The sequence below is a fragment of the Gasterosteus aculeatus genome, chromosome 11 (genome assembly GCF_964276395.1).
Source record: "Gasterosteus aculeatus chromosome 11, fGasAcu3.hap1.1, whole genome shotgun sequence".
NCBI lineage: Eukaryota > Metazoa > Chordata > Actinopteri > Perciformes > Gasterosteidae > Gasterosteus > Gasterosteus aculeatus.
In genome coordinates this window covers 2,436,967-2,461,750 of record NC_135699.1, presented here as the reverse complement: position 1 = coordinate 2,461,750, position 24,784 = coordinate 2,436,967, and the positions used below count along the sequence as shown (strand labels likewise).

The 24,784-nt window shown below is 41.8% G+C and overlaps 1 protein-coding gene across 5 annotated transcripts in view; it reads right to left on the bottom strand.

Moving 5' to 3' along the window:
* The window catches only part of LOC120827228 (voltage-gated potassium channel KCNC1), a 78,891-nt gene that overhangs the window by 7,265 nt on the left and 46,842 nt on the right, over nucleotides 1–24,784 (bottom strand). For 4 of the 5 annotated variants that reach the window (XM_040189940.2, XM_040189937.2, XM_040189938.2 and 1 more), the window contains exons 2-4: nucleotides 22,346–22,477; nucleotides 20,861–21,722; nucleotides 15,584–15,793 (exon numbers count right to left, since the gene is read on the bottom strand). In XM_040189940.2, the coding sequence (XP_040045874.1) occupies nucleotides 15,584–15,793; nucleotides 20,861–21,722; nucleotides 22,346–22,477 (1,204 nt within the window). Of the gene's footprint in view, nucleotides 1–1,170; nucleotides 1,966–15,583; nucleotides 15,794–20,860; nucleotides 21,723–22,345; nucleotides 22,478–24,784 lie in introns of those variants that run through there. The other variant, XM_040189935.2, reaches the window with a different exon arrangement.

Below are 24,784 nucleotides of genomic sequence, written 5' to 3'. Positions count from 1 at the left end.
TTTTACATTATGATTGAGAGATAGAAATGGGCCTTACACTGCCCACTTACTCTGCCCATTATATGAAGGCATTAACCTTGAACAGTTGGGGTCAGGCATTGACCTTGAATGGTGGGGGTTAGGCAGTTACTTTGATTTATTGGGGTGAGGCATTAACCTAGAGTTGAGGTTAGTCATTGACCTTGAATAGTTGATCTCAGTCATTAACCTTGAATATTTGGAGTCAGGCATTGACCTTGAATAGTTGGGGTCAGGCATTGACCTTGAATGGTGGGGGTTAGTCATTGACCTTGAAAAGTTAAGTTTAGTCATTGGCATTGAATGATTGAGGTTAGTCTTTGACCTTGAATAGATGGGGTCAGGTATTGACATTGAATTGTTGAGATCTCTGTATTCTGACTCCAGCTGATTACTATATGCACAGCCTATGAGAATAGTATCAATCTTCAGCAAATGACCAAATGAAAGCAGAGGAAATGTCCTTTCTTCCTAATTAACACCTGAGTGGGAGGGCAAGGAGAACATTTAAAGATGCTGTGGTCCTGAACATCAGCTATCAAAGTGCATGGGTGTTCAGAAAGTGTTGTTTTTGTTTCTATTTACCTAGTGCTGCCTTTGTCTATGTATTTTTGCAAAATAAGACCAGTGGTAGTCTTACTGACACTCTGTTTCCCTAATATTGTATAATCCTTTTTGAAAATGATTCTCACCCTTATGGGATATTTCAGGATTATATAATAGGCTTCTTTTAAATCTATATTGAAATTAATCTATGCTTTTAACAAGTATCCAGTCATTCACATGGAAAAAGACAAGGATGTAAAAATTATAAAATGGCATATTTTATCATATTAGAGCTAATTTGCGACCTTTTAAAACATTATTCACAACTGCTGAGTTTGTTTTTCAATGGCTCAGGGGCTCCATGTTGGGAACCACCGTCTATGACCTGGGAGCAGCTCTGACGAGGACACCTGTTTCCTAGCTGTCCATGCTAGTATAATTATACTTGTGCAGAGTGTGCCAGAGGAGCAGGGTGTAGCTTATGGTCATGTAGAATCTAATGGTTATCTCTTCCTGTACTAAAGGGATACACTGAGCACAAAGTAACTAAAAAAATACATTGTTCTGTCTCAATGCAACATTGAGGCTAGAATTTCGGGAATTTCCTTTTTTTGGAGATATTAATTTGACTTTAAGTAACAAAATGTTTTGCTACTAATAGGTATACCGTATGTTTTTCTTCTAGAGAGTCTATGCATGCTGTAGTAATATGTTAGTGTAAATCTTGTTTGTGTTTGATGGAGAGTGTAAAAATATTGAGGTACACAGGGTTGCTATTCATGTGTTTTGTGTGTGTGTGTGTGTGTGTAAAATAGTCTTTATTGATACCTACTCTCAAGCGACTCTTCAAAGCATTGAAGTGTGAGTGCAGATAAAGACAACAAGTAGCAAAGGGAAAGCCAGAGGAAAACTAACTTAATTATTACATCTGTCTAAACTAGCCTCCGTCCCTGTCAGTAAAGCAGGTGTGTTAGTGTGTGTTAAGCGTCTATCTCACCTTAATGGACAAGGTTTGCATATGGTCTATGGTTTTAGGATGGGACCTCCTGGTGCCTAAAAGAGACATCCTAATTCCTTGTTTGTTCTATCAAGTGATGGTCATGAAAGAGCAGCTAGAATGAATCAATTCATGTTAATGTTTTCATTGCATGTTCTCAAGGAAAACAAGAGACCCTTCCCCCCCAAACATTCCATATTGTATTTTTGCTGTTGTTGGCATTTATCTGTTTGCGTCTGCCTGTTGGCTATGCTACAAGATGGAGGGAATGGGGGAGCGGCATCGCCTGAGGCCAGGCTGCTCGAAGGGCTCGAAAGTGGAGTTGGCGATGGGGGTGAGGCGGAGCGGGGCGCCCGTCATCCCGGAGATATTATTGAGGCTGCGCGACTTCTCGTAACCCGTGGCTATACATGAAGACGACAAGGCACAAGTATGAGGGCAAAGGTCAGAGCAAGAGTTATGAAAGGGTCGTTCACATTAGCAAAGGAAACAATTAGCATGAATGTTTTTGTGATAAGTGTAAAAAAAAAGTGAAATGCAATTTTTATGACAGAAAGTAATGGTATGATATGGCCATTGATGTCATGGCAGCATTGCATAGAATCAGAAATTGCATAGACAACATTTGTTACAATTACAAACATTTGTAAATGAAACAAATTTGGGAAAAAAGGGTAATAAATAATTAACTCAAAACAAATACAGCCCAAACCAAGTAAAATTGTTTAGACCAAAGGAGGAAGTTAGAAAAGAAGACAGACAGACAGATGGACGGAGGGACAAACAGATGAACAGACAGGACAGAGACAGGACAAAACAGGAATATTGGTTACGAAAATCAGCTGTCACAATAGCCGTCAAACACGACGGTGGCGCTCTGAGGCACTGACGCAAACTGTAGGCGGAGCAGGATGCACTAGTCCAGTGGACAGACACAAGCCCTCTGATATGATGAAATATATGCAACAGATGTTTCATACTTGTACATCCACTGGACTACCTGCTCTGGATTCCCCAAAAGCACATCTATTGTTGGTAGTACACTTTGTTCAATGAAACACAGCAGGACGGTTCAATGTTTTTTGGGAAACTCAGGGACAGTTAGCAGCTAACCGTTAGTAGTACACACAATCACTCCAAGTTCTACACTTGGAGTGACTGTGTGTACGGGGAAGATTTGGAAGATTTGTATTTTAGCCAGTCTACCGGCAATAACAGCAGGCTGCTGCTGACAGGGAAACAGTCAAGGGACATAGAAAGACAGACAGACAGACAAACTGACAGACTGACTAGAGAAAAAATCCTTCTCGAAAGTCAGGGTCAGGTATATATTTTTCTTCATTTAGGTGATGAAATTAAACATGTCGACAGCCATGCTAGCAACAATGTAAGGCTGTCTGGCCATGGCAGTGTTTTGAGCCAAATACTAGCATCAGCATCCTTAGCAGGCATAATGTTTACTATGTTCACCCTCGTTTGCCATGTTTAGCATGTTAGAATGCTAACCTTTAGAGAATTATAACTAAACACGTGTAGTGTAGCTGAGCCTGATGGGAACAGGTTGACGTAGCAGGAAGCTGCAGAGTTGGGTGACAAAATGTTAGGTGGATCTTCTTCTTGAAGAATGTGGGTAAACTTCATTCATCAATTTATCTTCTAATCTTTAAAGCAATATTTAAGTTTTATGTAATGCGTCATTCCAGTTGGATAGAGTTTGCCATAGTCCGAAAAGGAAATCTACGGATTGTAGGGATTTGATGCAAAAAAATGTAGTTGTGGGAGGGAGCATTCCTTATCTCATAGTATCTATCTGTGACTCAGCTAATTGAGGTTAAAAAAAAAATCATTCATTTTATTTTATTGCGGTCACACTTCCACAGCACGCCATAATAAACTAAATCAATAAAGTAATTCTAGGAGAGGATCAGTGTTTCGTGTAAAGAAGTATCAAATTGAAAAAGTTACATTTTTCATGCTCTCTCATCTCAAGACTTAACCTGTGTCAAGGCATTAAAATAGCAGTAAACAACTATTTGTCATGTAATACAGATAATGCGAAAATATCTACCTGAACACTGTTCAGCACAAGCATCACTGTATTTCCCTTTTCAGCTCTGCACTCATAGAGCGGTTACCACTGACAACAACGCTATGACCCATAGCGTACTTTCAAAAGCTTAGCACCACCCTTTGGTTCCCTTCAGGTAAACACTGTTAGCTCTGCCAGCGCTGTTGTTGTTTAACTGTTGTTGGCAATGTTAGCTGCAAACACCTGGATCAGCCATCAGCAAGTTTTGAGTCACGATTTGGTTAGAATGGAAGATGGGCTCCATTCATTTAACATTCTGGAAAGTCAGAAGAGTCACACTGCAATTTATTCATGACAAAAATATTCCAGCTGCTAAAACCCCCCCAAATTCCGATCTTATCTCTCTGCGAGCATCATGTGATTTGAATCCCCAGAGAGGCTGCTCCACTCCACTGTGTCACGGTGTGGTTCACTTCATGTTATATTTTGTAGTTTTCTGCCACTCGTGTCCCCGGGTAACTTCACTTCCTGCCTTTTCCCGTCATCCCCTGTGATCGTCTTAATAGTTTCCACCTGTGTCCAATCACCTGCACCTCCCTTGTGTATTTAAGCCGTGTGTCACTTGTCGCGTCATTGTCTCTTGTTGTGGATGTGCTTAGTTTCCTGCCAGCTGTTCTTCCCTTGGTTCCTGTGTTTTTCGGCCGTTTGACTATTAAAGTCTTTTGTTTTCCTGACAAGTCTGCGTTTGAGTCCTGCCTCCCACCCGCATCCCTGACACACTGGAGGATTTAAGGCAGCCGATTAGAAAGCCCTCAGAAAATAAGGACATGTGTCGTTCTTGTGCTTCCAAAACCTGTTGAGTTCATGTTGGGACGCAAAATGTCAGCACTGAAAATCCTCCTGAAAATGTTTATTGATCAATTTGGCAATTGGATCGGTGTATACATTATTGTGGTACAGCACATGTATGTGTTGTAGAATATCCCTTTGAAGTGAATGGCCAATGCTATACAGTATAGTACAGTTTCAAATTTGCTGTGTGTTTGTGTGTGCATTTGCGCATGTTCACTGTGTAACAGCATACATTCGGCTTTGTTTGCGACATCAAGTCATGTAACCATAGAAAAAGATCAGCAGCACTGCGGCTGTTGGCTGATTGGGACTCGCACACAAACACCGGTAGAGCAGCACTGGTGTCAAATTATCAATAACCTACAGTTCCTATCAAAGCAGCGGCAAATCATAGAGAATGGTAATCCCTGATCAGGGACTGCTATCATCACAGATCTTGAGAGTATGTTTCTGATTATGGAAGACAGATCTGCCTGATCAACATCTAATCAAGAAACCAAGGCAAAATACGTCAGCAGTGTGTAAAATATTATATTATTATAATAATAATATAATAATAATAATAATATAATAATATATAATATTATATATATTATATTATATTGTGTAAAATATTCTGAGGCAGGGACTGCTTCAACTCTGTCTCTCACTGTATACCAAGAAGAATTGAAAAATGCTTAGCATCTGTAATGAGGGGCTCACTGCAGTTTGCATGAGGCAGCCCCAGCTACGATAGGGGCCTTTGAAGCTACCTCGTCTTTTCCCGCTGCATCAATCTATTCTCATGGCTTCATTTGTTTCTTTAGTCACTTACTGCATGACAGTAATAACGGTGGTAACAGTAGTTATTATTCTTCTCAACCCTGTGTATTGTGGTGCCCCCAACATGGGTAACAGTACTAATTATGGATTTCAGTATAATAGATATTTAGAAGGGAGATATCCACAATGGTACGTGGACTGTAAAATCTGTGAAGATTCTGGAAGCAAAAATAACCTCACTGGTTGAGTTAACGGGTTATTCCATTTGGGAAATGTATCAAGTTATTGCTCAGGCTGTAATGAGATCCTTCCAGATTCTACAATTTTCATACAACCTCCGCCATTCAAAACCCTCTTTAATCCAAGAGGACATTAAGCAACTGTTTTATTTCAAACTTCTATTTCAAATATAGTTTGATTAAGTCAACCAGTGAGATTATTTCTGAACACTTATATATCTTATAAAGTCAAGCTTTAATTCCTAAAGCAAGAAGCTAAGCGAACAGAGTGGCAGCGCATCAGCAAGCTGTGCGATATGTTAGCTTGTCGTACGTACCTCAACTCAATCAGACTTTAGTAACACAATGCAGGGGGAGAGACTGAGGAGGATAGCCTGAGGATGGGATGGATACACCAGTGTTAGAATGGTATGGGGACGCACAAAGGGGTAAGGGGGGAGAGGGAGGAACAAGGGATGATGGGGTAAAAACAGGAAGAGAAGTGAAAGAGGAAATACAAACAGAGGGAAGAGTGAATGTGATGGTATGAGCTCATTTTTGAAAATATGAGAGTTCCAGGACAGAGGGCATTGGATACTCTAACCCTTTGACCCAACTTTGTGATTTGTTGTATTGGGCTTTGCAATAAAATACTCAACTGAGTATTTATTTGATATAAAAATGCCTAAAAAGAGTTGTTTGATAAATTGTGATAAACTTGTACTACCGTATTTTTCGCACTATACGGCACACTGGATTAAAAGGCGCACCTTCAATGAATGACCTATTTTAGAACATTATCATACATAGGGCGCACCGGATTATAAGACTCATAAAATACTGCAGTCAAACGTTTTACCTGGGTTTGCGTTATGCTAGGGTGAGCAGACGTCCTCTTTTCCCCGGACATGTCCTCTTTTTGAGACCTAAAAAATGCGTCCGACAAGGATTCCAAAAACGTCTGGGGTTTTGCTTCGTCGGATATTTGTGTTTCTCTGGGTCTTTCACAAACTAGTTATTCCGCCCTTAAGTGTTGGAAATGGTGTCTCCCTTACGTTCCACCTTCTTGCGCGAGCTCTGACTGTAGAGAGAACAGTCATTGGTCGACCGATCTCAATGTTGCCAGATACACGATAATTATCCTCCAAATACGACCATTTTGAGCCTTTGGCGTGATACTTCACCATTTCCAATCTGGCAACATGAAAAAGAGGACACTTGGTCGCGGGGGGGGGCGTGGCTGCAGATGTCACGTGCTGTACACAATGCAACTAGTGGAGGCGGCCAGGTGCTCAGTGTTGCCAGATTGGAAATGTTCACCATTTCCAGCAATACTGAGCACCTATTGTACCAAAGGCTCAAAATGGTCGTATTTGGAGGATAATTATCGTGTATCTGGCAACATTGAGATCGGTCGACCAATGACTGTTCTCTCTACAGTCAGAGCTCGCGCAAGAAGGTGGAACGTAAGGGAGACACCATTTCCAACACTTAAGGGCGGAATAACTAGTTTGTGAAAGACCCGGAGAAACACAAATATCCGACGAAGCAAAATCCCGGACGTTTTTGGAATCCCTGCCGGACGCATTTTTTAGGTCTCAAAAAGAGGACATGTCCGGGGAAAAGAGGACGTCTGGTCACCCTAACTGTAAGTAAGCACAGTATTGGTGGTTACTGACTAGGTAGCCGTAATGCTGCAAGCGGTGCGGCTTTGTAGTTTACCAGTCGTACCGAAACATATTTATTATTATTGTTTTTTCATACTGAAACATTTTGACAGAGTGCCTTGAGCGCCGTGTACAACCAGTGTGGATCAACCAATTGATCCATATATAAGGCGCTCCGGATTATAAGACGCACTGTCGTTTTTTGAGAAAATTAAAGGCTTTTAAGTGCACCTTATAGTGCGGAAAATACGGTATATATGGTGTGCACAATTTAAAATAGCTTGCAATATACAAGGTCGTGCAATATTTAGAGATATAACTGACTGAGGTATTATCACAGCACACTTACATATGGATATAATTTAGCTCAGAATCCTTCCATGCCTAAGTACAGTTTCAGTTATTTCCTAAAACAGCTGACCACAGGGGACATATTTTGGGTATGCAAGTGTAATGGGATTGAGTGAGAAAAAACTACATTATGTGTATGGTAGAATTGGAGTCCATAAAAATCTCTTTGTACAGGTGCTCAATACATCTATTTTGTATCCGTTAGTTCTGAGAGATGACGTCATATATCTGTACTCTCCTTGTGGTTTAATTAGTGGATTGAAAATAGCGGGGCCCTGGAGGGCTCCTGGCAAAAGCACCCGAAAACATTTCGCCATGCAGACTTTATGCCATGGATCCTAATTGATGTAGAAATACAAATAAATGCATCGTATAAAAATGACTGGCCCTGATAGGGGCACTTTGTCTGTCACTTTGAAGAAGACACACACAAAACACTCATTTTGTGTAAATTTTGTGTCAGTTACTCTAACTGCCACGTTAACTAGCAGCATGAAGAATCATTTTAGTTCCACAGATGCCAAATATTGATAGATATATTCTATGTATGTGTCTATGAGCTGTGATGTTGTAATGGTTGTAATGGCGGAAGGAGGAGTACAGGAAGGCCAAGGAAAAAGGTGGGAAAGGGAGGAGCTAGAGGAAGAAAGGAGAGGGGGGTGAGGAAAGGTACAAAGAAGTGAACAACTGGGTCAAATATTGTCCCGGTAACAATCTGGATGCAAAAATGTATACCAACATGTGTTTCAGTTAGCTCAAAATGCTCATTAATTTCATCTATATAGGGACAGATGTTTTTTCTTTTTACTTATTATTTGGGTTTAATCATATAAAACCACATGTGGATTTTAGATTGTGAACAAATGACATATGCATCAAATACAGACACATACAAATGTAAAATGACATGAAAAGAACATGCATACATACGTGTATGCATGACATAAGATACAAAGGAGGAGAACCTAGGAAAGAGAAGGATGTATACAGAGAGTCTCATTGCTACGTCATCTAAAGAGAGAGATCCACATGCAGATCTTCAGGAAGGATGGAGCAGGGGAGTGAGGAACTCCAACAGATAACAAGAGCGATCTGTTTACCATTTGACAGAATGACAAACAAAGCAAAGTTATGACATGCTGAAATGTCTGGGAAAGACAGAAACAGGAAGAGATTATACAAGTATAATGTCAGTATTAAACTCTTAAAAAAACATCTATATTAAGTCCGTTGAAGCACATATTTTAATTTATTTCCCTAGCCAAAATGCAATTGAGAATGTAATATGGCAACCTGCTTAGGAGACTTCGTGTGGGAGCCCAGCGGTAACTCAGAGGTCAGCGTACTCAAAGAGGCTCTGTCCCCCTCTTCATTTTATTTGGGGTGGATAACAGTCAGCCTCCAAATTAATGTTAATTGTCACCATGTGAGTCTTTTCTTCTCTAACCATAGAGGCTAAAGGTAGGTTACCCTCTGGTGGCATTATGAGACCGGTCCGGGAACTTAAGTTTTCGTAATGTTTTAGTATTCATTAGGGTTGGGGAAAAAAATCGATTCCTCGCTCGCGAGTTTAGTCTCTGCTCGTGCTCGAAGGTGTTTTCTACGCGCTCGCTGTTTTTCTTTGACAGTGAGGGGGCGGAGCCAGTCACCATGGTCTCTACACCTGATTGGTTACAAACCCTGTCTTTGGATTGGCTGGGGTGATGCATTCACACAACTATAGAAGCCCATTTCCGCACTAATGTAAAGGGATAAAAAGTCGAAATTATGAGATAAAACGTTGTCAAAAAACAAACGCCCCCCTTCGGTAATCGTAGTGGACCGTAGATGACAACCAGCTACAACCATCATCTACCATAATTTACCATCATTACCGGCACATTAAGAGCAATGCGTCCAGCTCGCAGACCGGTCCGTCAGTCTGAATCTGAATATCTTGCCAACTTTACCGAACTATGAAGGAGCCTGCGCAGATCTTACCTCATTATTTAGATTTTCCAAAAAGTCGATCCGTATTGAAAGTTGGCAAGATATTTACAGATTTGGACTTTTTTCCGGTATTTTACAAATACGGACCGGTCTGAGACTAAGAGCAGCTTTTTCTTCATTTAAAATAAAAATGAATCTGTTTAATATTTCTTTTACATAGGCTACTTCCATATTGTGTTGAAATGCAAGCTGCATTGGTACTTGCATTGTTGATACAAAATCATATTTGTGACAATGATTTTTTTTTCTCTTATAAAAAATTAGAGAAGGTAATTCATCTGTTGATTTTCTTTAATTATCAAATAAAGTAGGAAGTGATTATCAGAGCAAATGGCCCCGGCTATGTAAGATTGTGATCTGAGTTCTGTCTGTCCTTCTTTCTCCCTGTTAATCTCTCTGCTTTAGTGTCAAACAGCCTGCAAGATATTGTGTGTTTTGGAGGGATTAGAGAACATCAGCTGTTGGCTAATGTAGACCACCAAAGCAGCACAGCAGTCGGTGTTTCAGCCCAGCCTGATGGAGAGTCACTAAACACACGGCTCTCTGCAGGAAGGGCTTTTTAAAACCTTTTTTCGGGGCTGGGTCAGTTTGAAGACATGTTCTCTGAAAGATCCAATCATCCCAAAGCCTGAACGGTGCTCTCTGCAGGCTGAGCTGTGAAAAACTGACCTATAAGCTCAGTTCCAGACAGGACAACCAATCAACCAATCAGCAACCATCTCTCACCGATAACTTTCACTCTGGGACCCATCCCAAAACACGTTGAATTAACATAAATTTCCTTATTCAGTTTTTTTTCTACTTTGGTTAAATTGTATTTTTTGTGAATTATGCTATGAAGTCTATTTTCCACAAAAAGGAACATGGAAAGTCTGCAGTTCAGCTCCCCAAAAGCACTCTGGGAATGAGACCTTGATTGCCCACATGGAACCAGGCTGGCTCTGGAGCCAAAGTGCTTTTGGGGAGGGGGGGGGGGGGGGTGTTGAGGTACCCCTATCTGTAAGTACCAGAGTGAGAAGAGACCGGGTGAGAGGAGGAGAAGGAGGAGGAAGAGGAGGAGTAAGAGGACGGGAAGACAGCTAAACAATACATACACACACACACACACAGAAAAAGGGACGTACACACGATCAGAGACAGACAACCAAAGACAAAACAAATAGAGAAACACAGACAGACAAAGAGACAGATGGACAGTGTAACACAGAACGACAAGAGCCAACGTACAAATGCATGACCTGACACAACCTAGGGTAGGAGACAGTGACAATAGACAACAAACAAAAACCAGAAAAAACAGCAACAGCAACAGGACACAATCACATGTGGACCACACACTGTGAACTTTGACCTTCACAACCTGCTCTGACCCTATATATATATATATATATATATATATATTCAGCAACATTGTTCCTTTACATAGAAGGCGCTGTGTATGTATGGCAGTTTTTTGGTATCACATTTCTGAGCATGACATGGGACAAGAGCTTACTTTAAGTTTATATTTCTGCACCACGTAAAAATCATCACGTAAAGAAAAAGTGAATTGGAGCAGCAACCAAATAAAACTTCCTTGCATGCTTTTAGATTTAATTGCATGTCAGCAATTATCCATATGAGGGTTTGGTCCAGTGCTAATACAATTTAATAGGGATATTGTGTTAATGATGAACACAATAATATTGTCTAAAATAACTTCTAGACTTCGTCCCCACCTAAACTGACTCGTATTTCGAGATAAAATTATTAGAAACTAGACAAAACATATACAAAAAGATCAAATCAATCAATCAAATGATAGCATTAGACTATGACCTGGGACGTCAGACCCCACCCCACCAGGAGGTGGCTCAATGCAATGTTTTTGACTAGATTGAAATTGTCAAAAGAATGACCTTCTACCGTGTATTCCTAACCACTATTCCTTGACCTCTGTGGAAAATGTCACAGGGTCAAGGAAAGATGGTTAGGATAATTTATGAAGATTTAGGAAAAGAAAACTGCGGTGTTTAGAGAATCCCGCTTTCACTAAGCTAGTTAGGATGTGACGGGAGACGTATGTTAGTGGCCTCAGTCTGCTGCTTTTAAACTACAATTTCTCCAAAGATGGACTACAAGGGAGCGCATCTTAGATGCCCTCGTCCATGTGTTGTAACAGTGGTGTGTCATGCAAACGGTATAAAACAACGAGGTTCAAAGTCTTACTTTATTAACAACGCTGCAAAAAAAATGAATTATGCTAACGGTTACTGACATCATCTTAGATTCTCCATCATGATTGTTATTTCGGCCGAATGATACATCACTATTTATATATTGCCACCCCAAGGAATTGTGGAACCAAAGGATATCCTGTCCTTTTGTAAAGGACAGTCCAGTGCTATGCTGGACCATGCTAAAGCAGCTAAGTAGATAAGTATTGAAGCGCCTTTCCTTAGCATTTACAGAATTTGAACAGCTCTTATCATGGCGGCCACGTACACTACTTCCGGGTCATTTTACTTAGTTGGGAACCTTAGCAAATTTGACAATTTGAATCCAGCCTTTGTGCCATATATTTGCTTATAGAAGTCGGGGTGATGTAGTGACGAGTACCAGGGCAATTAGGCTAGCCCTAGCTGCCATGCTAACTGCTAACTCGGTAGCCAGCCAACACCACACTTTCTTGCTCCCATCTCATCAATTAGGTACTACGCTTTGAACTTGAATTAAAAAAAAGAAAACGTATTTTCGGGTTAAAAGGTCTAGGTAAAATGTTTTTTTCAAATAAACAACACATAATGGTAAAATAAGTCAAGGCTGACATTTTATTGACTTCATGGTTCAAAGTCCTATGAGTGTTGTTTTTTAAACAATAATAGTTTTGTGCTAATAATGTTGAAAGGATGATGATAATTTCTCGGACTGTAAATTGCATAACCAAAAAGAAATGTAAATCCATAAAAAGCTATTTGCATATCTATTTCATCCCTAGGCATGTATTTGTATGAACTGGTCCTATGATTAGCTTAATGCTTTATTTATTTGACAATACTTAATTAATGAAATCCAGCAGTAGAAATGATATATTTGAAAATACCTTTGATAATTGATAGTAATTAGTGAAAAAATATCCTACAGGCCACATTATTCTCACCAAAACACTACCGTTGATTTAAATAATTCTTTGTGAACGAAATCACATTGATAAAAGATGAATTCACACGCATATGCCTCTCCCCCACACCCCATCCACACACCATTATCCTTTTGCTGAATGACATTTCAATAACTGCATGCACATGTATACATTCCACCTATATGTGTGTGTGAACATGTGTGCTGTGAGCTGTCACATTGTTTAGCCCAGTGTAGATGTTGTGTTTTGGATAGGAACCCTTTTCATGTCCACTTTGACTTGATTGTTTTGTATTGTTATCTAGCTACTTCCCTGTACTGTTAAGTTTTAGGGAGCTTTAACTCTTTAATGTTGTTGGTTCATTTGATTGCAACCATGGTAAAACATGTTGAATATTGTGTCTATAGTCCATGTCTATAGTCCAGTCCAGTACAGTCGGTAAAAAGCACGTTGAGTCCTAGCTGTTCTGCTAACCTAAAAAAGTCTGAGCTGATTTCACACACAAAACGATAAGCATATAATGTAGTCTGACCTAATCTAGTCTAGTTGAACAAATTATATTCTGGTGTAACCTTTACTAATTTAACCTAATCTGGTTGGGTCTGTTGTAGCTTAATTTAATTTGACCGATTTTGGTTCAGTTTCTAAGAAAGTTCAATCTAGTTTAGGTCTATTCTGTATTTCTTCCGATTCATTTTAATCAAATAGAGGCCGATCTTTTGGGACCCATCCCAAAACACGTTTCCTTATTCTGTTTTTTTTCTACTTCGGTTAAATTGTATTTTTTGTGAACTATATTATGAAGTATGAAAACTAAAGGAGTTGTATTTTCCAGTAATTAATGATATATAGATCTAGTTAATGATATATAATCTTGTTAAATCAAATAAAAATGTATATAATATGATCTATATCCTGTCTTAACTTAACATATCTAGCAAAGTGTAAAGTTATTAGTTGAGGCTTAATCTCATCCCATCTCATTTTATATTGCCTGATGTAAATCAATAGTAATTACTCTAGATTAGTAGAATGTAAACTTGTCTAGTCTAGTTTAACCCATTTCTAATCTAATTGAATATGATCTCCTCGTTTTGTTTGCACGGACAGTTCAGTGAGATTGGACTGACTGCTCCGTGAGCTCAATGTTGGAGTCACCTCGCTCCTCCTATGGTTTGATCCAGGGGGAGGTGGAGTTAACACTGAGCTCTTGCTGGAGCAGAGGCCCCTCAGGCTTGAACCACACCTCTCCCAGGGAGGAGGACTCACTGCTGTACCCAAAGACATCTGTGTGTGTGTGCAAGTCGGGCCACATAGTAGGGCGTGGGGAGTGTGGGAAATGTATTCAGTCAAGTCAAAGAGAAGGGGTTCAAATTGAAAAATGTATTCGTACATATCAGTGTGAGCAGGACAAGATGGCACAAATGAACGGAAAATTAGGGAAAACCATTGAGACAGAAGAAGAGGAAGAAGCAGGAGAATGGGATGATTGTGGGGAAAGGAGAGAGAGAGAAAGGAAAAGTTAATGAATCACAGCATGGCCAAGTGTTAAAGAGAAGATTTGGAGTGCAATAGTGACTGACAAACTGACAGAGCAGAACAATAAAGGAGCCTGATGTTATGACACGATGTTATGACACAATGAAATGACGCTCATCCGATCTGGCTGTCCTGCCACATCGGACTCAAAGCTCTCCACATTGACACTTGAAGAGTTTCATTCCAAAACAAGACATCCAGAAGCAAATTTTCTAAAAGGAAAAAATTCCAGTAAGTGCCTGATGCTAGAATTTTAAATGATGAGGCTTGAGATATTTGGTATTTTTACTCAATGTAGGTCAAATTTCATGAAATTACCAGACTATTTTATGAGTATTAAAACTCAAAACTTACACATAGAGCTCTGCTGCTGCACTGGGTAACTAATACGAACTAGAGAATCAAATATGTGCACACCTACGAGTGAAAATGGTCCCGAACTTCCTCCTATTTGAGATAATCTACAGCTGTGCTAGCAGCTATGTAAGGCCACTGCAGTGATTTGAGCCAAATGCTAATATCAATGCTAAAATGCCGTTTACCAATCACAATGTTTAATAAATCTGTTGGCCGATATATTGTCCCAGAGATATATACAATAATCTTTATTGTTTTTTCGGCATTTGAAAATAATTTCATGCCACTGCTACAATGATAATGATAACAACGATTAAACCGATTGTACCCCATAAATGATCAGATACAGATTTAATTAATAAAATTGATTGGAATAGCAAAAATGACGAATTTTATCTGTGTAGCTCTTTCCATCAAACCGGACAGGTGCCACCAAAGTTTGTTTTGAAATGAGTGACATCGGTAAGAATTCACTGCATATGTTACTCCAACATCAGCGCACATGGCTGTTCTGCAGCAGCCCCTGCAGGACCTCTGCAGCACAGAAGAAGGACAAATGCACAAAGGGGACTTCCTAAGATTGTAGTTTGACCGTGTGAGTGAGAAGAATCATATGAAACAAACAAACATTAATGCCATTTATTGGGCGGTGGCAGCTCGGTGCTCTTCGTGCCAACCGTTATGAAGGGAGCTGGAAAAGCTGATCCGCCACACAGAATGATGGATGACAAATGTAACAAGTAGTGTGTGTGTGTGTTGTTGTTGGTGTTAGCCCTGTGGGCCTACCTTTACCTTGAAATTCAGCGATGCACTTTTCACATATTGTATGTATGGTGTGAGTCATTTTAAATGGGGCTGGGTCAGTTTGAAGGGACTAAATACATAAACCTTTATATTGTGAGCTGTTTCTATAATTTTTCTCCACTTCTCCTGTGTGTTTGTTGCTGGATGTGCGTGTGTAGAAACACGTGTCTCCGAGTCTTACACGTACGTGCCGGCTTCTTTGCCCACCACACACACTGTCAGCAAAAATCAGTCAGGACCATGCATCGACTGACAACCCACTGCTGTCACTCAAGTACCGGCCTGACCCCCCCCCCCCTGCAATGGTCCGCCTACTCCCCTCCACCCTCCTACCTTTTCGGACGTTCCCGTCCGTCGTGCGCTGGAATTCCCCGGCGCTCAGGAGGAAGCAGGCCCGGTCGTGCGGGTAGCGCTCGCGGCTGGTGGCAGAGCCGAGGCCCCCCGTGGCCGGGCTGCGCTCTTCTCCCAGCACCTGGTCGATGGTGGGGCAGTCCTCGTTGGCCAGCGCCGCGTTGGCTGCGGCATCACCATTCTGCTTGGAATCTGGGAGAAGGGGGGTCAGAGGTGGGGGCGGGGGGAGAAAATAAGAGGAGAAGAAAGTAGGGGGCCGAAACGAAGGAGGAATATTTATAACGGTGCAGGGAGTTGTGGTGAGAGGGTGAAGATGAGGAAACATGAAAGGAGGAAAGATAGGAGGAAGAGAGGAAACATGAGAGGACGATAGAGGGGTGAAAAGTGGAGGGGCGGAGGATGATACAGAATATATCAAAGAAAAAAGAAAAGAGAAGTTGACATGTGAAAGAGATGTGAAAGAAAGAATGGGACGAAGGGAGGCGGGGGGGGGGGGGGGTTGAGGAAGAGGAGATTAATGGTCCGGAAAGGAAGAGAAGAAGGAGAAGGAGTAATGAGGAGGATGGACCCATTGAGAGAAACAGAGAAGGTTGAGAGCATGAAAGCAATAAAAATGGAAAAGTGAGTAAATAAAGCAGAGGGTGAGGAGGACGAGGAGAAAGGATTTGGAGGTTAGGATCAGAAGCAAGAACAAAATGAATATGAAAGAGAAGTGGTAAGGAAGAAAAGAAGGAAAAAAATGGTGAAGAGGGAAAAAATTAAACGAAGATGGTGACAGTATGGGGAATTGACAGAAGAGAGAGGGGGGAGAGAGAAGGGAGCAAATGAGGGAGGAGGAATGTAAAGGAACGTTAGCACCGTGTGATAGCTTTTCTGATCACATGACAAACACACTGCAGCTAGAGCAGACCAGAGGTGGATTTGTACTAAAGTACTATTACTGTTACATTGCTTAAAGTACTCAAGTACAAGTAAAAGTACTTGTGTTAAAAAAATACTTAAGTAAAAGTTTAAAGTACTCTTCTCAAAAACTGCTTAGAGTACAAATTACTTTTTAACCGATGGATGTTTTATTGCATCATCAATAGCAGACATTCAATTAACCTGTAAAAAATTCAAAATCAAAGCACCTTTCTCAGACGAACAATATTCATGCCTGTGCATGAAACGGCCAAGCAGGTGAGTGAACACTAGCCACAAAGGCTAGTTAGCAAACTAAAGACATGACCCATTGTCTCTGGTTGTTTTAGCCACTTGTCAGCAGTTGGGTCCTGTTATTACTAGTGGAATGCTAGCTCCCCCCGCCGTCGGCCGTATCGTCGCCCCACACCCCACAGTTGCCCCGCCCCCCGCCGTAACGCCTATTGTCCCCCCCCGCCCCCGTCGCCGCCTAATGTCAGCTAGACTTATTAAAACCGAGAAAAAAAAGAAAAGCAGATTGGAACGTGTGGGATTGAAACCTGGGTCCTCCACATCCATACCGGAATGCCTTACCACTGGTCTAACAGACCTGCCTTATACAAGCAGAGTAATCCGGGGTTTTATCTAACACCCACACACATTGTACTCCATTCATTCCAATGGAGCTCGAAATGTGTTTATATTGGGAAAACCAACAAGTAATTTCTCTTATTCCCTTAAAAGCACACGATTTCCGATGGGTACCGACAGTTTACAGACTATTTTGAAACAATTCCGATCAACCATGCAGGATAGTGGATGGACTATGGGAGATCGACCATAGTAACGACAGAGAAGAAAGTTAATGTCTTTTTTAAACACAAAAACGCCGTAATCATAACTTTCTTCCCCTTCGTTGGTTAGCCTTCAATATGACAATTCTGATATGATTTACTGCTCAACAGTTACAGATACAAGCCACAGGGTTTGACACACTCACATACAAAGGACACAGATGTCTCCACACAACTGATAAAGCGAGGTTGAAGCACGTTTTGTCCACGCTCATTAAGACGAGATGAGGAATACCGGACAACGGAGGGCATTATTGTGTCGCTTGTGAGGCTGTTTCCATTTTTGACTTCTCTGGCTCTTTGTATTGATTCATCACTGCCCGATCCAATGACCAAGTTGCTAAAAGAGCAGCTTTCAATTTCAATGCTGAGAACTTACTTTGGCTGTGCAACGGATGCTGTTTCGAGAGACAAAGGACAAGTGTGTCGCATTTACTGCGGTGGGGTGGTGGTATGGGGTTGCTGTCAGAAATGGCGAAGGATCAGTGGCTCAGGACTAGGGTTGCCAACCGTCCCGAATTGTCCAGGACATCCCGATTTATGGGTGATAGAGCTCCAGTCCTGTATTCCGATCACAGCCAATACTTTTTTTTTTAGACGGCCAATAATAGGCTTCTTTAAAAACGACATGGTTTTGCTTGTTGGTGACGTTTTTCTTCACGTTTACAATTGTCCTCCTACCGTGCACGGCAGTTTCGGCCACCAGCGAACACAGAGCGCGCGACTACTACTACCCCCTCCCCTACCCCCCCACCCCAACCCCCCGTCAGACCTTTTTGACCGGTCCGCGAAATATTGTCTGACATGAAAACGGACCGTGAGGTAAAAAAGGTTGGGGACCACTGGGTTAGAGCCGTCGCCATTGACGAAAGGAAAGCGTTTATAGCGGCAAATCAAAAGAAAGAAATCTCTTTTCTTGTGATGCTGTGAACAAGGCACCCTTTGCCTTCTGTTAGAGACGGCTTTCAACAAACAAGCGACTTTCAACCGGGGGACCGATGTTCTCATCTTGCAAAAAAACTTGTTAGGCTAGCTATGTTTTACATACTTTTATTAGGTGTCCACATTTGTAGTGCTAATTTCTAAAGATTTTTCATACGAAAGGAAGTAAAAAGCGTGATTGGTGTATACTGATTTAGTCCGTTGCTGTGAAACACTGGTGGGAAGCCATTCTCAAGGCTATTAATAGTTACACTATATACCATCAACTCGATAAAGGGACACACTACAACTCCACCATAAGGAGCACACACACACAAACTTATGTATCGTCTCAGATGATGGACATGTCAATTAAAACCGCAGAGCAGGGATAAGAGCCATGTTTGGGCAGGCAGAAAATAATCTGATAATCCATTCCAGGATAATCTGAACATGTAGGCCTTGAGAGGGAAGAGATGGATTTGTCCAGTTGAAGTCATTTCTTCAGCTTTCTCGTCTCATCGTAAATCTATTTTAGTGTTCTCCTCTCTAGGAATAACGGACACATCAGCAAGTTATTTACAGCTTCAAAACCTGTTAGATACGCACTTCTCCCACTGATACAGTGGCTGAAATCCGACCTCTGGCCAGTTTGATGAGAAAATCTGAACGTTTTAATACAGTTTTAATACATTATTCTTGTAAAGTCTGCTCGCGTGATTAGACTTTAGAATTAGGAAAGCTGCAGTGAACTAAGTAGTGAAGTGAGGAGGAAAAAAAAACATGTGTCCTTTGAAAAAATCTGTTCTCCACCATAAAAAAACAGAGCCAGGCCACAAACAGTGGAACACGTTTCGTTTCCTCTACAGCTCTGCCACGCTGTTACTCGCACCAGCCCGTGTTGTGTACAAGTGTCGGGGGCGGAACTGGCATGCGCAGCGAATGGTGGACAGTTATAGACGTTAAAAAAATTCATACTTTCTTGGGACGCCTCTACCATTCAATGGTAGGGGAAACGTTAATGTATGCCTGTCCACGCTAAAGCACTTCGTCAAAAAGCTAGTTAGGCCACTTATCATAAATAAAACTAATTTGTGCAAATGAAAGCCTGAGCAATAAAATCTATGCTAAAAACTATATTACGCTGTTCAGAATGCAGCACATGCTGGGTTTCTTTGCAAAGGATGTAGCTAGCTAGTGTTTTATTCTCTCAATCTGATCAAATGAAAGTATTCCTCCATCACATGTGCAGTGTATTCTTCTAACACATGACCATACAGCAGAGCTTGAGAGGCCACACTACTGAGAAGGTAAATACAGTTAAATTACCCCAAAATGTCCAGTTTTTTACAGTTAATTCCTGTGGAAAGTTTCCAACTTTTAATATTTCTGGAATTGTGCAACCCAATACCAATTATGATTTTTGCCTTCATCCTGCAACCCTACAAATTTAGTATTAATTGATCTAAGTGAAGTGAATCACACATCTCCATTACAAGCGAGAGAAAGAAACTCATATCTGAGATATCCAAGTTGCAGAGGAGGTAAAAGATTTGAGTAGATTTGCTTCATCAGCAAATTAATTATTGATTAATTATTTATTTATTGAACAATGTTCACTCACTAGACTGTATTAACTTAAATTTGCTGATCCTGAATAAAAAATATGGTACTTTTAATCAGTGTTGGGCAAGTTACTGAAAATGAGTTACAGTTACTAGTTACTTCTTTTAAAGGTAATTGGATAACTTACCAGTTACTATGTATCAAAAGTAATTAGTTACTCTGCAAAGTAACTTTTAAGTTACTTTTATGTCTGCCTTTTAAATGTAATGAATATAAATAGTACTGAACAGTCAAACACAATAAACATATTTTTTAGACCTATTTTTTGTAATCAACAGGGCAACAGGCTTTCAAATCAAGCAATAGTACAAAAGTCCTTTTTAATACTTAACTTAATACAAAATAACTGTTTTAGGCATTTGCCTGAAGGCAACTGACTCGACAGTTGACAGGATGCATCTCATCTTCAACATACCGAGCAATCAATCTATTCAGCTCTGCCCGGTTTATCGGCTGCACTGCAGTCCGTGTAAAGTGGAGCCTTAGTTGTTTGCGTGGAGTGGCGCCTGCAGCATCCGCGGGCGGGCCTGCGGTCTTTCGTCATGAGCGACGCGATGCTGTTTACATGCACGTACGGCAACTATTCTGTGACACACAACGTTTGGTGGCCACAACTATTTTGTGCTGACAGGCAGCTATTTACTTACTATTTGCCGGCCCTCCGCTTCGCGTCACAAAAGAGAGTAACGCGAGTAACAAACTCATTTCAATTTCAGTAATTGTAACTGCGTTAATTTATTTAAAAAAATACTTTGTTACATGCTCGTTACCACTAAAAGTAGTGGAATTATAGTAATGCATTACTTTGTAACGCGTTACTCCCAACACTTCTTTCAATAAAGATCTTCATGTTCAACATCACAAGGTGGGATTATTTCCTCCCCACATTGTCACAGTTCCCTGAAGGCCCAATGGAACTGTTACATGCAAACAAGATATCATTTCTATAGTCACTCACCTGCCCTGTTGATCTCAATGATCTCCTCCTGTGCAAGTGGGCAGTCTCCAGTGCCCATCATACTGCCAGATCCCGCCATGCCCGGACCAAGCACATTGCCCATCAGCCTGTGTGGCGAGGCGGTTGCCATAGCCAGGGCATCCGGCTTGCAGTAATTGGGGCTGCCGGGCTGTGGAGCCCGGGGGATGTGCTTGTTCCTCTTCTTGGGGAGCTTCTGCTTGGCCATGGCAAGGGAGTAGTACATGCCGAAGTTGTTGACAATGACGGGCACCGGCATGGCGATGGTCAGCACACCGGCCAAGGCGCAGAGGGCACCGACAAGCATTCCTGACCATGTTTCAGGGTACATGTCCCCGTAGCCTAGTGTGGTCATGGTCACCACAGCCCACCAGAATCCGATAGGGATATTCTTGAAGTTGGTGTGTTTCGCAGCTGTTGGATCGTCGGGGTCGGCACCGATGCGTTCGGCATAATAGATCATGGTAGCAAAGATGAGGACGCCCAGCGCCAGGAAGATGATGAGCAGCAGGAACTCATTGGTGCTCGCCCGCAGAGTGTGGCCCAGGACACGTAAACCGACAAAGTGGCGGGTCAGCTTGAATATACGTAGGATACGGACAAAGCGCACCACGCGCAGGAAGCTCAGCGCGTCTTTGGCTGTTTTGGAGGAGAGGCCGCTCAGCGCCACCTCCAAGTAAAAGGGCACGATGGCCACAAAGTCTATAATGTTGAGGGTGCTGCGGAAGAACTCTGCCTTGTCAGGGCAGAAGACGACACGTGCCATCACCTCTATGGTGAACCAAATGACGCAGACGCCCTCCACATATGTCAGCCAGCCATCTGTGACTACCTCGTACACTATCTGTAAGGTGGAAGAAAACAATAAAAGGTTAGTAGATTCTATAAAAACATCGGTTTATAATTCAGTACACAGTAAATGCCCAAGAAAAATATGTTCCTCAAAACATTAAAGATCCTGTAGCAAGACGTCTTTCCTGTAACTATGCATTTGGTATATAGAACAATTGACATGTACTCGAGTGATCCTAACTAACCTCTAGCCAACCCCCTTCCAGCAGAGATCACCTTTCAATATTTTGTGCAGCTGCAAAGTCCTGAGAAAAAAAGGCAATTTAAACCGAGTTCATGCCCTTCTAACAACGAAGTAATGTCTTGTTAACGGTCTATCGATTCTACACAAAGATGTCAGTTTAGTTATGAGTAGTAGTAGTAGTAGTATAGGATGCTCATACTTTGGGACCTCAAAGGGATGGAAGAGGATTTTTGCAAACCAAAGCAGGGGGTTGCAGCTCACACTGAGCTCTGACACCGCATTGAGCGAAGCCTAAATTTGAGCAAAGAGCCCTGTGATGTACGCTGAACAGAGGTTCATTCATTCTTGAATCTTTGTCTCACTATTCTCCCAAAATGATAGAACATGAAAGATGTGACCCTATGACTTTTTTTCATTTAACTTCAATGTACCTCCTCATGTGTCACATTGCCGACAGTGACATTCTCTGTCTTGTTGTAAATGGTGTTGAAGGCTTCGTGGGTCTCCAGGCAGAAGGTGGAGATGGAGAGGAGGATGAAGAAGAGGGAGCCAAACGCCACATACTGCAGAGAGACAAATAGAAATGGGAGGGTTGTCACCATATTTTTCACTTTGCACATGAAGCATACATTGTCTCCTTTTATTCAAGCTGCAGTACAGGAACCTGTCACATCTGCATGCCAACACTTTTCTGGCCAGTCTATGCCGTTGCTAATAGCAATTTCGTCTTCTTGGGATTGCTTGTCGAGGGGGGGGGGGGGCATTGCAGTATGTGGAAAGCAGTGGTAATACCGACAGGCTGCAGACAGGGGGCACCATCAACACACTGAGGAGAGGGGAGGAACATTGTTAATTTACTGCAAATGTCCCGACTGCTGCAATCCCATTGATAACAGCACAGCACAGTCCGAGACACAGAGGGAGGGAGGATGATGGATGGAGAGTGTAAAAGTATTGAGGTACACAGGGTTGCTATTTGTGTGTGTGTGTGTGTGTGTGTGTGTGTATGTCTGCGAGACAGAAAGTAGATACTCAGTGTATGTTAAGGGAACATAAGTGGGTACATGAACAATGAGGGAATGAGGAGATAAAAGCATTTCTGTGAGGACCGTTGTGAAAGCACACGTTGTGTATCGTGGAGCATATGTAGGTCTGTCGCAAAGGATCAACGATTATATGTTATAGACCATCGACACAACGAACACACAGACACTCTGCCTCTGAAACTAGCGCATCATTCATGTATTTTACGTAGCGTATTATCTGCCATTTTCTGTACAGTGCTCACACATGTTTTATGAGATTTCCTTTTCTCTGCAGCATCCCATACGCCCTACTATTGCTTGCCCTCCCTTCTCTCTCTCACTGTCACTGTTTCTCCCCCTCCACTTTCATATACTGCTCTCTCTCTTTCCCTGCGCTCTCTGCAGTAATCTGCCTAGATGTGTTGTGGGGTTCTCTCAGTGTTTGCGTAGAAGCAGTCGTTTTCCTAAACGCTAGGTCACCCGTCAAGGTCCATTCTCAAGGGCTCGTAAGATCATTTTCTAGACCCCATCTCTTTTGAACCCTGACGTTGGTTATCCCGAACATCCTTCCTCACAACCCTGCAGATACCGAGCTGCCTGGATATTGACCACATCTATAATTCACTATCAGTACATATCTAGCATCTTTTCGAAACTTAGAAGGAAAGGTTGATCAGATGTGACAGGAGGCAGCCAATTAAAGGCTGTCTGTGATATCATTGCACAAATGTATATTTATTATAATACGTCCAGTAAAACGCAAGCTCGACACTCCACGGCCTTATAAAGTTCTGCTGCTAACATGTGAGCGGTCTGCTGCCTCTTACAAATCCAGCAGACACAGTATGTATTCCAAATCTCATACTACCACATACTACCATGCTAGTCAATACTAAACAATTGCAATTAGTGATTATGGGGTTTACACTTCCTACACTGTAGATTTTATGTATGCGAGAAATGTACACGGCGTTAGCAAGAACTTCGGAGAGTGCAGACAAGCTTTCTAGCACATAAAGCCCCCACCGTAGCGGTTGTTTGAGCATACTCATGAGGAAACATTCAAGTAGAATCAATCAATTTAATGCACGGAGAGTCCATTAATATGCAATATTTTTGTATCCCCTTGATGAAATTCAATATTAACAATCGTTTTTCTTGTCTCATCCACAGGAAAAAATGACATAAAATGAAAGCTGTATTGGATTACACGTCCAAATTCTCTATAAAGCTAAAAAGGTTACAACAACTTTTTCATCAAATTTAAAAGTCACTTATCACTGGTACAAAATACACTCTATGTATAATAGAAACAGTATACCCATGTTGCGTTGTCATTATCACATTTCCCACCTGAAAACCCTCCTGGACCCCCTGCAGTTCGCCTACAGAGCCAACAGGTCTGTAGACGATTCTGTCAACATGGCCCTCCACTACATCCTCCAGCATCTGGACTCCCCAGGAACCTACGCCAGGATCCTGTTTGGGGACTTCAGCTCTGCTTTCAACACCATCATTACATCTCTGCTGCAGGACAAACTCTCTCAGCTGCCCCTGCCCGCTTCTAACTGCACAAATGGGATCACTGACTTCCTATCTGACAGGAAGCAGCACGTGATGCTGGGGAAACATGCCTCTCGGACCATCACCACTGGTTCCCCAGCTGCACCTCCAGTCACCAGTCCGTCAAGCTCCTGAAGTTTGCGGATGACAACACCCTCATTGGACTCATCTCTGGTGGGAATGACACCACCTACAGGTGGGAATTTGACCATTTGGTGACGTAGTGCAGCCAAAACAACCTGGAGCTCAACGCTATGAAGACAGTGGAGATGGTTGTGGATT